Source organism: Herpailurus yagouaroundi, unplaced genomic scaffold (assembly GCF_014898765.1).
Source record: "Herpailurus yagouaroundi ecotype Mexico unplaced genomic scaffold, PumYag 182, whole genome shotgun sequence".
Lineage (NCBI taxonomy): Eukaryota > Metazoa > Chordata > Mammalia > Carnivora > Felidae > Herpailurus > Herpailurus yagouaroundi.
Genome location: NW_024412413.1, coordinates 4,184,489 through 4,200,777, shown reverse-complemented (window position 1 = coordinate 4,200,777; position 16,289 = coordinate 4,184,489). Strand labels below are relative to the sequence as shown.

General features: G+C 54.3%; 1 protein-coding gene and 1 long non-coding RNA gene across 3 annotated transcripts in view; one reads left to right on the top strand and one right to left on the bottom strand.

Annotated features, from left to right (window-relative positions):
- The window catches only part of LOC121040180 (uncharacterized), a 580-nt gene extending 466 nt beyond the window's left edge, over positions 1-114 (bottom strand). Inside the window, exon 1 of the long non-coding RNA XR_005795168.1 lies at positions 1-114. This exon is cut by the window's left edge and continues 73 nt beyond it. This is a non-coding gene — a long non-coding RNA (uncharacterized LOC121040180).
- The window catches only part of FBLN1 (fibulin 1), an 83,638-nt gene that overhangs the window by 50,276 nt on the left and 17,073 nt on the right, over positions 1-16,289 (top strand). Inside the window, exons 15-16 of one of the 2 annotated variants that reach the window (XM_040490561.1) lie at positions 8,921-9,063; positions 10,967-11,098. In XM_040490561.1, coding sequence (XP_040346495.1) covers positions 8,921-9,063; positions 10,967-11,098 — 275 coding nt within the window. Of the gene's footprint in view, positions 1-917; positions 1,367-8,920; positions 9,064-10,966; positions 11,099-16,289 lie in introns of those variants that run through there. The other variant, XM_040490562.1, reaches the window with a different exon arrangement.

Genomic DNA, 16,289 nt, shown 5'->3' with positions numbered 1-16,289 from the left:
ACAGGAAGTCAGAGAATGTCATAGGAAGTTAGAACCTCTTTCCATCCTGCCACAGGAAGTTAGGAACTATCACCATTCTGTCATAGGAAGTGGGGCGCTCTCCCCGTTCTGTCACAGGAACTTAGAACCTCTTTCCATGCTGTCACAGGAAATTAGGGGCTATCGTCATCCTGTTACAGGAAGTTAGAACCCATCCCCATCTCCATTCCAGGCCCTGGCTGTCCCTGTGGACACACAGGAAACTGGGCCTGGAGCACAAGACCCAGCGAGGCGGGTGGGGATCAGACCTCACTGCCTGAGCACAAATCTGGCTCCCTCACTCTGTGACCTTGGGAAGGCCTCCCGACTCTTCCAGGCTCAGTTTCTGCATCTGAAGAATGGCACTCGGGCCACTCTCACGGTGCAGTTACGGTGCTCGCGCTAGAGAACGCTTGGTGACGAGCGGCCAAGCTCTTGATAGATGGCAGCGGCCGTGACCGCTAGCGGTGGAGATGACCGCCTCCGGGGTCATCTCCGTGCCCCGCCAAGAGCCCCGTGTAGCCGTGACCACGGCCTGGGTGAGGGACCGGGCGCCCGGACGACACTCAGAGGGCAGGGTGCGCCCGGGGAGTGTGGCCCGGCGGGGGGTGCTCTGCCGGCGAGAGGGGACACACCTCACTCCCGGCACGGCCCTAGACCCCGGCCACCCAGCGCCCCCTGAGGGTGTTGGAAGAGGCTAGTGCCTGAGTCAGCGGCCCGGAGGTCCACGGCACCTCCCGCAGGTGAGTGAGGGGTGCTCTTCCTTTAGCCGAATCGGCCAGAGGGGTGGCGGGAGTCCCTGCCCGGCGAGCCCCCGCTTTCCCTCGCGCTCTGTTGTGCCTCCGCTTGCTGAATTTGCTCTAATCCTTTTCTTGTCTCTCTGTCCACTTTTCTTGCAGCCGCTGCGAGCGCTTGCCTTGCCATGAGAATCAGGAGTGCCCCAAGCTGCCTCTGAGAATAACCTACTACCACCTCTCTTTCCCCACCAACATCCAAGTGCCCGCGGTGGTTTTCCGCATGGGCCCCTCCAATGCCGTCCCCGGGGACAGCATGCAGCTGGCTATCACCAGCGGCAACGAGGAGGGCTTTTTCAGCACCCGGAAGGTGAGCCACCACAGCGGGGTGGTGGCCCTCACCAAGCCCGTCCCTGAGCCCAGGGACTTGCTCCTGACCGTCAAGATGGACCTCTATCGCCATGGCACCGTCAGCTCCTTTGTGGCCAAGCTTTTCATCTTTGTGTCCGCAGAGCTCTGAGCACTTGCTTTGGGCCGCCGGGGGCTCCCTCTTGTTGCTTTCCTCGCCCTCCCCTCCGGGATCTTAATAAAGTTTCAGCAGGCGATCCTACCCAGCATGCCTCACGCGCCTTGGTTTTATTTTTTCGCCCGGGTGGGAGGCCGTGCTGTTCATCACCCTGGGGCGAACCAGGCACCTGCCACTGCCTGGTGCTCCCACGCGGTGACGGAGGAGTGGTTTTCACATGCTCGTATGCATCTGGGAGTCCCTGTTGACGGAGGTCACCGTCTACACCGCCAGGGAGCCCGGGGACGGGGTTAAGGAGGCGCGCGTGTATCACCTCAGATGAGTGAGCTCTCCTCCATCTTGTGTTGAGCCCGAAGGCTGAGGCCGTCATTGAAAAGAGGGTATCGGGCTCCTTCCCCTCTCGTTCTATAGATGTGGAGACTGAGGCCCAGAGAAGGGGCAAGGCTCGGCCAGGGTTTTGTGGCCTATTTGTAGCAGAGCCGGGCCGCGGGACCAAGTCTCTGGCTGCGCTTGGTGTCCTGGCTGTATTGCGTGGAGCTGACCCTTTAACGGAGTCCAGAAAACTCGATCCTGAGCCTCTCGTTCTGTTTGTCTTGACGACAAGCCTGAACCGGTGGGAGAAAGACCCAGAACACAGTTGCAGAATCTTGGCTGCCGCTCTTGCCTGAATACGGTTAGTTGCCTCGGCTGGGGATCCTGCCCCCCTGCCAGGAGGAGGAGGCAGAGGATAAGACGATAGATGTGCCACTCGTTGTGCTTCGGGTCCTCCGTGTGCATCACCTCAGTGCCGCAAGGCAGGTGTCTCATCCCCATGGAGACCCAGAGACAGCAAGTGATTTGCCCAGGCTCGCACAGCTGGTGTTTGAACCCTAGCTTGCTGACTCCATAACTCCAACTATTCCATTCTCACAACACCTTCAGGATGGGCCTCTTCATTTCCTCCACCATGATTCCGGCCAAACCATGGTCACCAGTCCCCAGAGTGCCCTTCGAGGCCCGGTATGATTTTGTCCTTGCACATGTCCCCAGCCCGACTACAAATTGTTCCTCCCTTGCTCCCTTCCCTTGAGCCACACCGCTGAGTTCTTTGCTGCCTCAGGCCCTTTGCACACGCTTTGCACCCTTGGCTCCAATGTTGGCTGAAGCTCAGCTGAAGTGCTCCTTTCTCAGTCTGGCCTTCCTCTTGGCTCAGCTCCTCTTTCAGTCTTTCTGCTACCTCGCGCTTCCTTGGTTATGCTTATCACGGTTTGCATTTCCCATTTATCCGTGTTTCGTGTTTCCTGTGTCTGTCTTCACCACCCGGAGGGCTCTGGGCCGGCAGAGACCAGCTCTGTCCCCTTCAGCGATGTGTCCCTAGCTCCTGGCGAGGTGCCTAACACACAGGAGATGCTCTGTCCATGCCCGTTGAGGGAACGGATAACTTTCTACCAACACTGGCTTATGTCTCTAGCATTACTGTGACTGCCGATGCTGTTTCCAAGCAGAAACCCGAGGGGAAGGCAGAACATCACAGGGGAACCAGGATATTGCGGGGTCCTAAGATCCTTCCTATAGTTCCGTGTAAGTTGGTGGGGGGAGGGTGTGCTGGCCTTGCTGTCTGGCAGGGAAGACAGATGCCTTGTGCCTGTTGACAGAGTGGCAGTTGAACTACCGTGGAAGCCAGTCACCTCAAGCCTTCCACGCTGTCTCCCATACCTCTCTCTGGGCATGTCTGGTCTGTACCGGCTCCCAGTCTCCCATCTTCTAGAGCATTCTCCAAGCTGCAGCCAGAGGACCCCTCTGAAGGACCAGCCTGGTCTCGTTAGGACCTTCTGTGATTCATTTACCAGCGGGTCAAGTCCAGCTCTCTTGGGATGGTATCCAAGGCCATGCTCGATCTAGCCTCTGTCCCCCCTTTCAACTCTATCCTAGCTCATCCCCTCGTTCTAGTCCTGCAGGGGTGCTTGTCCTCCCCTGAATGTGCCTTCTCTTGGCTTTAGCGTGTGCCCTGCCACCCTCCTACAAACTGCTATGTTTCTTGAAGGCTCAACTCAAAAGTCATCTCCTCAGTGAAGCCTTTCCTTAACCTGAGCTCCAGTAGCCCTGAACATCTGCACATTTTCCCTGTTATCTTGTGATTATTACTTTTTATTATCCCTACTGCACTGGGACCTTTCGGAGGACACGGATTATGTCTGTATTCTCGACACCTGCAGTGTTTGGCCTATAGAAAGAGTTCAGTAAACAACTGAATAAATAGATGGATGGACAGATGGATGAATGGATGGATGATGAATGGATGATGGGAAGGTGGATGAATGGATGGATGGGTAGATGGATGGATGATGGATGGATGGATGATGAATGGATGATGGGAAGGTGGATGAATGGATGGATGGGTAGATAGATGGATGGATAGATGATGGATGGATGGATGGATGGATGGATGGATGGATGGATGATCGATGGATGGTATTTTCAAGACTAAGTTCAAATATCCCCTCTTCTGTGAAGTTAGCAAGGCACAGCAGGGATCCGGTTATCGTATTCAAGTATTCCTTCCCCATGCTCCAGATTATCCAGGTTGGAAGAAGCCCTTTTCCTTCATGTCCAGGAGTGTTGAGTTGGGGGGAAATGCTCAGGGGCTTTAGAGGCCATGCAGTGACCTTACAGAGTTTGCCAGAGTCCCCTGTACGACATTCCCACCAACTGACCATCCAGCTTAGCTTGCGCTCTCTCTTGTTTGTAGAAGTCCCTACATCTTAAGGTGGCCCATTCCATTTCAGGACGCCTCTGCTGTCTCTGTGTGTGCGCCTGAGTGCCTATGTGGGGCTGATATCTGCACTACCTGGAGGCTTCTCTCTGCCCTGCAGTTCCTTGGGGCTATACGGTCATAGTCCTACATCGTGCTGCTGAGATCATACAGTGCAGAACAAAAATAATAACCAAGAGTTTGAATGTCCTCCTGGCCACTTACTAGTTCTGTGACCTTGGAGAAGTCATTTGCCTTTCAGAGCTTCAAGGCCCCCGTCATGGGTTATGTTGAAAATTACATGTAATTGCAGATGAGGCCCTATCTGGTATATATAGTCGGCAGTCGATAAGTGTTGGTTTTTTCATTCATCGGAGGGAATGTGAGTGTCCGTTTGGATCTTGAGTTCAATGGGGAATGAAGGTTCAGAGGGTTTGGATGTGTCTAAGGTCACTGCCATCACCTCGGACTCCTAGGACTCTGCACTTCTGACTCCATCACTGTCCTAACCCAAGCTCCCCAGGGCAAGTGATAATAATCATGGCTATCATTATTGTAATGATAATAATCATGACTATGATAGCTAACACATGTACTGCTTGCTGAGGGCCAGGTACTGCTCCAAGCATTAAATTGAACTCTCACAACAGCCTTGTGAAGAAAATACGGTTATGATCCCCATTTCACATTGGAGACATGGAGGCATAGAGCAGATAAGTAACTTGCCCAGAGTCCCACAGCTGGTCTCAGGTGGAGCTGGGATTCACACCCAGGCAGTCTGGCTCTGCCTGCTGTCCTCCGAAACCCTGTCCCCTGCTGTCTTGAATGCTGTGAAGCAGATAGGATTGCTGGGATCAGTCAGTGCCGGTTGGATTGTTACTCCGGCCTCATCTCTGAAATCACTGGATACAAGCCCCATTCTATGATTTCCAAGTATAAAGGAAGCAGTGTAGTGTAGAGGGAAGAGCTGTAAAGACTCAGTGAGATATAGTGACGAAAAGGAATGAAATCTGGGCATTTTCAACAACGTGGATGGAACTGGAGGGTACGATGCTAAGTGAAATAAGTCAGAAAAAGACAGATGTCAAATGATTTCACTCATGTGTAGAATTTGAGAAACTTAACAGGAGACCCTAGGGGAAGGGAAGGAAAAATAAGGTACAAACAGAGAGGGAGGCAAACCACAAGAGACTCTTAAATACACAGAAAAAACTGAAGGTTGATGGGGGTGGAAGTTTGGGCCCTGGGGAAGATGGGTGATGGGCATTGAGGGCACTGGTTGCGATGAGCACTGGGTGTTGTAGAAGTGATGAATCACGGGTATCTATTTCTGAAGCCAAGACTACACTGTATGTTAGCTAACTTGACAATTAAAAAAAAAAGCCATTTCAGCTATGTGATTTTGGGTAGAGAAACTTAAAATTTTATTATATTACATGGTCATTTGGTAGTAACCTTATCCTCACATAGCATCACTGTTTTCATTAAGTAAATAGAGTCCATGATGTACTGACCAAAAATAAAAAAACCAAAAGACTAAGTGAGATAATGTGTGCAAACCCTCTAGCACAGAGAATCTAGAAAGATGAAGCTCTCTGGATTCCAACCCAAAACAAACAACTAGACAAAAAAATTTAAATCTACAGAAAACATGCACAACTAAATGAGGTGACAGGATATCCCTAAGAACCCCCAAATACAGCGTATGTCCGTCAGCATGGTATCGGCACCTGTGCAGAAGAAAGCAGTGGGAGACTCCAGAATAGTCAACAGATATTCCCTAGAAAATACAGAGGACAAATTATGGAGCAGCGGCTGAGACTGGGAGACATTTACTCAGTCCATTCCAGTGCGTGCAAGGAGCTCATGGAAGCATTGAGGGAACGGAGCCATCTAGCCCCTAGGAACCCCAGAAACTGAGCCAGCAGGGCTTCCCTTAATGTCAGGATCTCACACTATGGAGAAATTGCTGGGTGGGAAATGCAGCGTTGAGTAGGAAAGAGACAACAGACTGGGTAAAGAAGGTCCAGGTAAATGTAGAGGAATGTCAGAAGGTCAGCTGCCCCAAATGACAGATAAGGGAGTTCTGTGAAGTCAGAAAAACTGTGAATGTGCCTTTTTCTAAAATTTCAGGAAAACTAATTCCACTTGAAAATGATCAACCAAAAAGTAGCAAGGTTGAGTCTCCTACAAAAATTACTGTAAGAAAGGAGATAATAAGGAACAGAATGGCATCCCTCCAGATATTGAAAATACATCAGTAACAGATGTTCACAGTCTAGATCAAAACTGTAACCTATATCAAAACAGAGTAAGAGCACTAAGAAAATGATCAAAAATGTAAGAAAACTGTGGGTCAGAATTAAGAAAAACTGAGACATGAAGTGACAGAACCCAGGAAATAATTTAAAACTAAAGCAAAAAACAATTTCAGAAACATTTCAGAGAAAGAGTGACCAAAAAGAAGACAAATTTTATAAGTCAAAAAAGAAGTAGAAGAGATGAAAAGGCTCAAAGAGAAAGTGACGGACGTAGAAGACACACACAGAGACCCACCATACAGATAATAGAAATCTCTGAAGCACTAACCCAAAACAAAGGAAAGAAATAAGTATTAAAAATGGTAACTCCAGCAAGTTTCCAGAAACTTAAAAAAAAAAAAGATTTGAAAATCCACATTGAAAGAACGCAGCATGCCTGAACATATCTGCTCAGAGCAGCAAATATCAAGACATAGTCTAGCAAAATTATCGGACTTTGTTATTTTTTTTTTAATTTTAGAGAGAGTGTGAGCAGGGAAGGGGGCAGAGGGAAAGCGAGAACCTTAAGCAGGCTCCACGCTCAGAGTGAAGCCCCACGTGAGGCTCGACCTCACAGCCCTGGGATCATGACCTGAGCAGATATCAAGAGTCGGATGCTCAACTTAGTAAGCCACCTAGGGGCCTCAAATTATCGAACTTTAAAGGAAAGAAAAGACAGGGGCACCTGGGTGGCTCAGTCAGTTAAGCACCGACTTTGGCTCAGGTCATGATCTCGCAGTCCATGGGCTTGAGCCCCACATCAGGCTCTGTGCTGACAGCTCAGCCTGCTTCGGATTCTGTGTCTCCCTCTCTCTCTGCTCCTTCTCCACTTGTGCTCTGTCTCTCTCTGTCTCTCAAAAATAAACAAACATTAAAAAAAATGAAAGGAAAGAGAAGACAAACAGTGGGCATCTAGGCAAAAACAGCAATGACTTATAAGGGGAAAAAGTATGTTGTCATCAGACTTTTTCACAGCAACACTTATGCTGGGAGACGATGAATACTTAGGATCCTCAAGAAAACATAAGCCAAGGATTATATGCCCAATGAAACAGACTCATGTGTACAAAGGACACAAGCCACTATCAACATGCAAAAGTATCAGCCTACAAGCATTAAGCATAGTTGCTTAGCCAACCACAACTAAGTGAGTATTGTAAGGACAGCATATAGAATGAATTGCTATATGTCCAAACAGTGTAGACAAATATGAATTGCTGTCTGTCCAAACAACGTGGATATAGCACGTCTATAAAACCTGCAGGGAGAATAGAGAGGATGTATCCAAAAATATATATATTATTTTAAGTAATTGTGTTCGTGGTGGTGGTGGTAATTTTAGTCTTGCTCTTCTGAGACTACTGTGTCAGAATATAGAATAACTAAATAAATAATTATGGGATATTCTATCATCTCCTGTGTTCTTAAGAACCAGGATTCTGATACGGAAGAAAAGAGAGTCCTCTGGAATACAGAAGAGATTAAAAGTCTGTGTGGTTCTCGTTTTGAATCAGAAATATCAGTAGGAACTCATGATATATTTTACCTTTAAAAATGTCCACTGAAGAGGCCTGGGAGAAATGGCCAACCCAGTAGCACCAAACGTATCTGGTATCTAGATTGTGGTCTTGAAATACCGTTTACCGCTAAAAAACCAAAACCGAAACAAAACAAAGACTTCTCGGAGATGTAGCTGGGGCAGTGGAAGTACAAAATAAGGCTGGACCGCCCCGTCATACCAGACAGCAAGAGAGCTACTGGACATTACTGGGGCCAAGTCGAAAGGACACAGGAGCCACTCTGATCTTCCCTCTGGACAAAGATGGGAAAACTTGAGCTCCAGCAAAGGATAATCATTGCAGTGGGTTGAAACCCATCAAACAGTTCACAGCCATGAGTTCGTACCGATACTTGAAAAAAATCAACAGGTAACCTCTGGATGATGAGAGAGAGCTAGTTCATGGTCCTGAAAACTTATTAAACTACATCTTTGTTCCGGGTAGGTGTTGCATTTATGTTTTATTTTACAATAAAGAGGATTTAAAATGTTTCTAGCCCACATATTTTAAACTCGCACCTGAGACAAGCCCCCGCCTCTTCCGTCTACTCCCGATCTGTCGCAGGACACCGTGGGTTTGACTTCTCTGTGCTGGGCGCCGAGCTGGGCACCGCGTGCACGTTCTCTCACTTACCACCCCTGCGACCCACCTGACCCAGGGCTCCGGGAAGGCGGGACCGTGTCTCCCACGTTTGCTTCGGCATCCTTGGTGCCCGGCACCCAGCAGGCCCTGAAAGCACACCTGTTGAGTGAGCGGATGAACAAATGTGTCTGCAGTTGTAGAAACGGAATTGGCAAATAGCCCAGCTTCGCTCACCCGCAGCCAGGGCCGGTGAAAACGGGAGTGTGGGTCCCGGTCCAGGTCGCAGGAAGGGCCACGAGGCATCCCCGCCGAGCAGCCGGGCCGCGGAGGCCACTGCGGTTCTCCGCGGGAGCCGCCTCTGGACGGGCGCTCCCCACCTGGCCACCTGCTGGTCCTCCTGGATCCTGGGTCTCTGTGGGAGTGGCGGTTGCGACATTCCCATCCGCCTCTTGTGCTGTGGTTCCCCCCAGGCTCCGCCAAGAGAAGACAGACACCGTCCGCTGCATCAAGTCCTGCCGTCCCAACGACGTCACCTGCGTGTTGGATCCTGTGCACACCATCTCCCATACTGTCGTCTCGCTGCCCACCTTCCGAGAGTTCACCCGCCCTGAAGGTGAGTGGCGACTCCCATGGCTGGAATCGGCGTGGGGGCCCCAAGGCAGGTCCCCGCAAGAGAGACGTCCCTGCGAGGCAGCCCCCTCAGGGGCCTCCCAATGCTTGAGCCGAGAGCTTGGCCCCAAGGAGCTTCTCCTTGGTAAGATGTAGATTTGCCTCCGCATCTCCTCTGTGTCCCCCGAGCGCACAGCACCGTGCCGGCCCATTCCGGGCTCTCGGCTCAGGAGGGCGCGCTTCTGGGTCGCAGCTGTCCGGCAAATATCTTTTTGGGTGTTGGCTCTCTGCCGAGCACTGGGAGTCAGGGAGGGCCTCTGGGAGGAAGTGACTTCCCCACTGGGGTCTAAGTGGGAGGTTCGTAGTGAAAGTGGGGAGCAGGGACAGAGGGGGGTGCCAAGCGGAGCAGAACTCCTCTGGAAAGGTCTGGAGGTAAGTCTGGGGGACAGCGGGCATTTGAGGAACTAAGCCCAGGTTTCCTGGCTGGGAGGGGTAGAGGCTTGGCAAGAGACAGGCTGGAAAGGATAAGCCTTAACGTGGGTAGCGTTGGGGCTTCTGGTCCAAGGCTTTTGGAAGCCATTACGGGGCTGCACCCGCTGCTGACCACAGAGGGGCTGGATCGGATCCAGGGAGCCCGGGAGTAGAACAGTGTTCCAACCCCCACCCCTGCTGCCGGCACCTGGTGGGAGGCTGTGTGTGGGTGCTGTTCTGCACGCCTTTTGCTGCTGGGTGTACATCCCCCACGCGGGGCTGCTGTGATCTCCTGCCCCCGCTTCCTCCGAGAGGGGAGGGGTTTCGTCTCTGGCCTTGGGAGGAGCTCCACCGTGATTGATTCCCGCAGTAAACGTTGACCGGGCCTCCCGGGTGCCAGGCTCAAGGCCGGGCTCTGGGGCACAGTGATAGGAAGAACACTGTGAGCCTCTGAGGGCAGATGTATAGCTGAGCCAGCGTGACCACACCCCGCGTTTACCCTGCGACGGGGTCCCGCGAGAGCACGTGCCAGAACATAAAAGGGGGGAAGGGGGGAGAGAGGGGTGGCGAGGGCAGGAGAGGCTCCCCAGGGACGTGGTCGCCTGACGGAGCTCGTTCCTCTGGCAAAGGGGCGGCACAGGATCTCCGCAGGGAGGCACGGACTCGGAGAAAATCGCCGACTGGGGTCTGCCGCGTGCAAAATGACACGTTCCAGCCGACCACATACAAATCCTTCCCAAACCGCTAACGGCCGGTTTTGTGGCCTCTCGGGCAGCGCCCGTCTCTGAGTTGATTCTGCAGGGAGTGGAGCGTGGCTGGAGACGCCTGTTGGCGTCACGGGCCCAACAGATCCAGACCTTGACCTTTAACGCTGAAAGGACCCTTAGTGGGCACCACCAGTCAGCCTCCTTCACTCCAAAGGCTAGGAAACCGAGGCCCAGAGGGAGGACGCCTCCAGATCATCCAGAGCCAGGGTAGAATCGGGGCCTCGCGCCCCCAGCCCGGGGTAGTCTGCCCCACTTCGTATCAGAAGGCCGCGGAGGTAGACACAGCCACCGATCTGCCCGGCGCTCCCGGAGAGGCAGCTTTGCTGACCCACATCACCGTGGGCAAGAGACCACCCACTGTCTGGCCCTTGTTGACCCCCCTCCCTTTGCCTCCCATCCACCTCCCTTCCCCTTCTCCCAGCTTCGGGAAGATTTATGACTAGTTACTAATTGCTCCTCAGCTCTGGCACTGCTGATTATTCTATGACCTCAGAGAAGATCCAAGGTTTCTCCAGGCCTCAGTTTCCCCGCTGATAACAAGGGGGACAGGCTGTGACCTGTGAGCCCTCGGGACCCCTCCGCCTTCTCCGTGCAGGGCTCCCGGGCACCGGGTGCCCGTGACCCAGGGGTGCATCTCTGGGCTCTCCATGCTGTGCTTCCTTCTCACAGAGATCATCTTTCTCCGGGCCATCATGCCCATGTATCCCGCCAACCACGCCGACATCATCTTCGACATCACAGAAGGGAACCTCCGAGACTCCTTCGATATCATCAAGCGCTACATGGACGGCATGACTGTGGGTGAGTTGCCGGAGGCGTTCAGGTCTGTCCAGACGCCTCCATGTCCTCCCGGCCAGCGGCCTGGCAGAGGCCCGCTGTGCCGGTCTGCTGGGACGACCTCTCTGGACCGCCCAGCTGCCGTCTGAGCCCCCCTCCTAGAGCCTTCCTTGTCCTGCAGGGCCAGCTGGGGACCCCCAGGGCAACCGCGGGCTTGGAGTGGGGTCCGCTCCCGGCTGGGCCAGTCTCCCACCCGTGAATGGGTGCGTTAACTGGGTCTCTGTGTCTCACGGCCAGGAGCTTCTGGCCATACCTCACGGGCAAGGTGTTTGTCTCAGGACCCAATCCCCAGGTCAGTGGGACCTGTTAGGATTTTTATTCTGGTGGTGCAACGGAAGGAAAGCAAGTAAGGAGTCAGAGCCTGAGCTCTGGTCTCGGCCCCAGACGGCTGGCCTTGTGGTGTGTCCAGATATTGTCCCTCCTGGGAGGTCCCGGGCACCGCCCCGCCATGGGGGCGCAGAGCAGGGCTGGAGCCCTTCCGCTGGGGCAGAGAGGGAGGGGAAGGGCTCCATCAGAGGCCCAGGCGGGGAAGCAGGTGAGTCTGGGTAAGTGGTTCATAAACCTCTCCTGAACGGTCACGTTTTTATAGACCTTAAGTTCTCGGGGAGTGAAAACAATCCCATCTACCATTCTGGACTTAGATGTAGACCCAGGGTTTTCCGAGCAGCTGAGCCCCCGGAGTCCGGGCCCTTTGCTCACGTAGGCCTCAGTTTCTCCACGGCGAACGGGGGCAGGAGGGACTGGGCTTCGTGGTCTCCTAGGCCCTGGATTCTGTGAGGTGTCCGTCCACCGGGAGAAGCGGCAGAGTGGTCGGCCCTGGAGCAGAGCGTTCCGGAAGGAGGTCTCTAGGTGGCGCTGTTGGATCTTAGAACCCTGTTCCCCGCACCCCCGGCGCCGCCGACCGTTGTTAAACTGGCAGCTGGAGACAGGGAATTGTTATTCCCCTGTTGCCAAAGAGCCATTTATAGCGACTTTACAAGCTCTTAAATGGGTTTGCATGTTGTAAACATGACTGAGTCATTTAGGGGCTCCCCACCCCCAGCCGCCTCCTCCGCTGGTTCGCAGCAGGAATAATTAGTTAATTACAATTAATGGTACATTAGTCCTCCCTGGGATTCCAAGGGGAGGGCGTATGCAGCTTGGCTGTGAGGCGTCGTGAAACCTTCTGCACACCCTGGGCCTCAGTTTCCCCCATGTTAGATGAACAGGCCCTTCAGGGACCCCCCGGGGCCTGGGGCCGAGGGCAGGCAGGAGGAGGCAGGGTCAGGGTTTGCTCCGCTTGGGTGGGGTGGTGGTGCCTCACCTGCAACAGCGGTGCCCGGGAGGCCCCCTCCTGCCACCCCTGTGGGCGTGGCTTCCACTCGGGGTAAATCACAGCCTTGGAACCGTACGAGCAGGACTGGAGCCTTCGGATTTACTCGTTCGTTCTTTCCATTCCTGCTCTTTTCTCCGAGCCCCCGTCTGTGCCAGGCCCGAAGCCGGGCAGTGTGGGTCCACAGGTGAATGTTTTGCATTCCGGCCGGGGAGACAGACGGCCCCACAAACCCATCATGAAAATCTGACACTGAAGACACTGATAAGCCTCTGTGGCCTGCGAGGGCTCTCGGGGGGTGGCCCCTTCGGTTCCCCGCTAAATCCCTCCTGGGTGACCCCAGCCAGGGGGTTGGGCAGCGGCTGGGCCCCGATCCAGTGCCCACCAGCACGTTTTTCTAGCCGCATCTGTCCTCCGGACAGAATCAACCTGGGAGTCTCCGTTTCTCGGCTTCCCATCCACTGGGGCAGAAAATCTTGGCGTGTCGGAGCCCGGAGGCTCCTGGAGACCATCTCTCTCGATTCCTCTTTGTAGAGGGGGAAACCGAGGCCCAGAGAGGCGAGAGGGCTTGTTGTCCTTCTCACGGCGCCCCGGGGCAGAGCGGGGAACAGAACGGAGCCCCTGGGAATGGAATGTGGATAAGGCCACAAAGACAAGAGCGGCTGTCCCTCCCTGCACTTGGTCACGCGTGCCCTGGTCTTTGGAATCCAGGCTGGTGCTTCGTGGAGGAGGGAAGGGCTGGCCCCCGGGGGAATGCGTTCCGCTTCCGGGTGGGCCCGGCCACCTCCACTCCTCGGTGTGACTGCAGGAGGCCCATCTGGCCGGGGTCCTGGAGTTTGCCTGTGCCAGCGTCCTCTCCCGGGTAGAGGACTGAGGCCAGAGGAGTCTGGATGGCAAGGTCTCGCTGAGGCGGGACCCGGGCTGTGTTTTGGGTTGGCCTCTCGTCTCTATACCTACCCGATCGTTGCTGCCTTATTTCTCTGCTTAGGGTCTCTTCCCTGGACTTCCTTAACCTTGCCTCTGTCCCAAATAACTCCTGTGCACCCCGGGGGCTTCTGGGCCTCTTAGGGTAGCCATGCTGGCACATGCTGGCCCTGGACACGGACACAGCACGGCCGCTCCAGACGTGTCCACCCGCACTGGATGGATCGCTGCTGGCCCTGAGCCCAGGTGTGAGCAGCCTGCAAGCCACGTGTTCACCCGGCGTCCGTCCCGGGCTCGGTTCTCACAAATACCTTCAGGGACGGGTGTGACTGTCTCCCTGGGGCAGAGGAGGGAGCTGAGTTAAGTAAGCACCTGGGACCCGGCATCAGAAACACCTTGGGGCCCGGGGAGGTGGGGGGCGGGGTTTGCAAACTTGTTTTTAGTGGTGCTGTTCTCTTTTCAAGCAATGTCTTAGGCAGAAACCCTTGATGTCCTCGGGAAGGGAAGGAAGTGTTTTCCAGAGGCACGCAAGCCTCCTGTCTGCTGTGCGCAGCAGGATCCGGGGGCTCTGGGCCCAGTGTGAACCACTGTGCAGCCCCCCGCTGCCTGTCGTACCCGGGAAAGGACCCCTACCTACTCACAGGTGTTGGCCGAACCCCTCCCCGCTTTAGGCCATGCGCTTTGCGGATACTGGACACCGGGGTCAGGAAGGCTTCCTGGAGGAGGTGTGGTCTGAGCTGAGTCTCCACACACTTGAAGGAGTGGCTTACAGTGAGTCCCAGGGGCAGGTGTTTCCTCCCCGGCCACAACCCCGTGACCTGGCGGGACTGTCCCCATTCATGGGTGAGGGGCGCTGGAGGCAGAGCGGGCCTGGAGCCCGGTCCTCCCTGAACACCCAGAGCTGGAGCCCACTGATGGCCCGGGCTGACTTGGGCAAAGTGACTGAGAATTTGGGTCCCAGAGAAATAACAAGGCGAGCTCATTCTTCCCCCGAACAACAGAAGAAAGTGCCCTGAGTACACCCAGAACCTAGAAGGGCCAGGCCTTCCCCTAACGTATCCCTTAAAAGCCCGTTCTTAGCGGGGATAAAGGCAGCTCCTGCTGTCTGTGGAAGGCCCAAGCAGCCGTCCCGTGGCGTTCCTCCTTAACCAGCTGTCAGTGAAAAATGAAAAATGCATTTTCTGCCCGTGCAAAAATGCCCTATTAATGCCTGAGGTATTCTCGGGCCACTACAAAAGCCTTCCTCATCCGGCCCCGGGTTCATGGTTCGCTGTGCAGGCTACTCGCTGCAGTCGGGGGCTGCGTGGGGAAGGGGTCCTTCAGGTGACGGCTCCGGAATGGGGGCTGTGATGGGGGGAGGGACTCATGGAAGCCTCCCCAGAGCCAAGGGGGAGCTATAGACAGCACTAGGCTGGAGTTGCTTTTTAAAAACTTTTCAATGTTTTTTAAAGTTTATTTTTGAGAGAGAGAGAGAGAGAGAGAGAGAGAGACAGAGCACGAGCAGGGGAGGGGCAGACAGAGGGTGACACAGAATCCGAAGCAGGCTCCGGGCTCTGAGCTGTCAGCGCAGAGCCCGACGCGGGGCTCGAACTCACGAACCGCGAGATCATGACCTGAGCCGAAGTTGGAAGCTTAACTGCCCGAGCCACCCAGGCGCCCCTTGAGTTGCCTTTTAGAGCCGCCTTTTAATTTTGCGTGCAGCTGGCCTGATCCTTGGCCAGTGGGTAAACTGACGGGGTCTCGGCAGCTTTTTGCTGCCACGTAGCCGTGGACTTGAGGGTTCCCCACCAGGCACTGACATACAGTGGGTGATCACGTATTTACCCGAGGCCACGCTGAGAAGACCACCCCAGCTCACACACAGGCTCCACGGGGAAACAGCTTCCTGAAACCCTCACCCCTCCCTGGCAAGAAAGGGCCCCCAGCCTGTGGTGGAGGTGTGATTCCACACAGTCCACTTTGGGTGGTACATCTCACGTTTCCTGGTGGCTTTTTTTTTTTTTTTTTTTAAGTTTATTTTGAGGGAGAGAGAGTAGGGCTGGGGCAGAGAGAGAGGGAGAGAGGTTCCCAAGCAGGTTCCACGCTGTCAGTACAGAGCCTGACACGGGGCTTGAACCCATGAACCGTGAGATCGTGACCTGAGCCTAAATCAAGTCAGATGCTTAACCCACTGAACCACCCAGGCGCCCCTCACGTTTCCTGTTTTTAATGGGGTCTTCTACGCTGGCCCCTGGTGTGTGAGGTGGGATTCCTAAAATTTGACTGCATTCGTGGGCACGCTTTATAATTAATAATATTAATTAAAATAAGAACAGCCCTAAAACTACTAGGTAGTTAGCTCCACCCCCCCCCCCCACCAATAAACTGAAATACAAGAGGCGGGTTTGCTAACTGTCCTTCCCCGATGGAGTAGAGAGTTTTGTTTTTCAGTCTGTGCGTAATTAACGGGAAGGCTGCAATGTTACTAAAACGAGCACGGACACAGAACAAATCAGTGCCCGCGGTACCCATGGCGTTGGGCCTCATGAGATTTCCACGAACCTTTTGGCTCGAACTGTGACCGCCCCTGTGTTATGGCCTCAGAGACCCTGGCCATAAACTACATCTCAGATCAGTTTCACGCAGGTATGAACTGTCGCTTCAGATGCGGGCCGCTCCCATGGTTAAATGGTGGAGATCTGCAGGAATCTAATGTTGGCCACAGTCACTTCACTCCCCGCTGGCCGGGCTTGGGGAGGCCCGTGGGCGTGGAGGGCACCAGGACCGCTCAGTTAACCGGCTTGCCCGCTCTGCCATGCTTCTTGAGCACCTACTATGCGCTGAGCGGGGAACATGCAGTGTCTGCCTCTAGGGAGGCTGACTCCCCAGAGAGCGACAGGAGAGCACGGTGGGAGGTGCTGTGGGTGCAGAGCCCAGTCC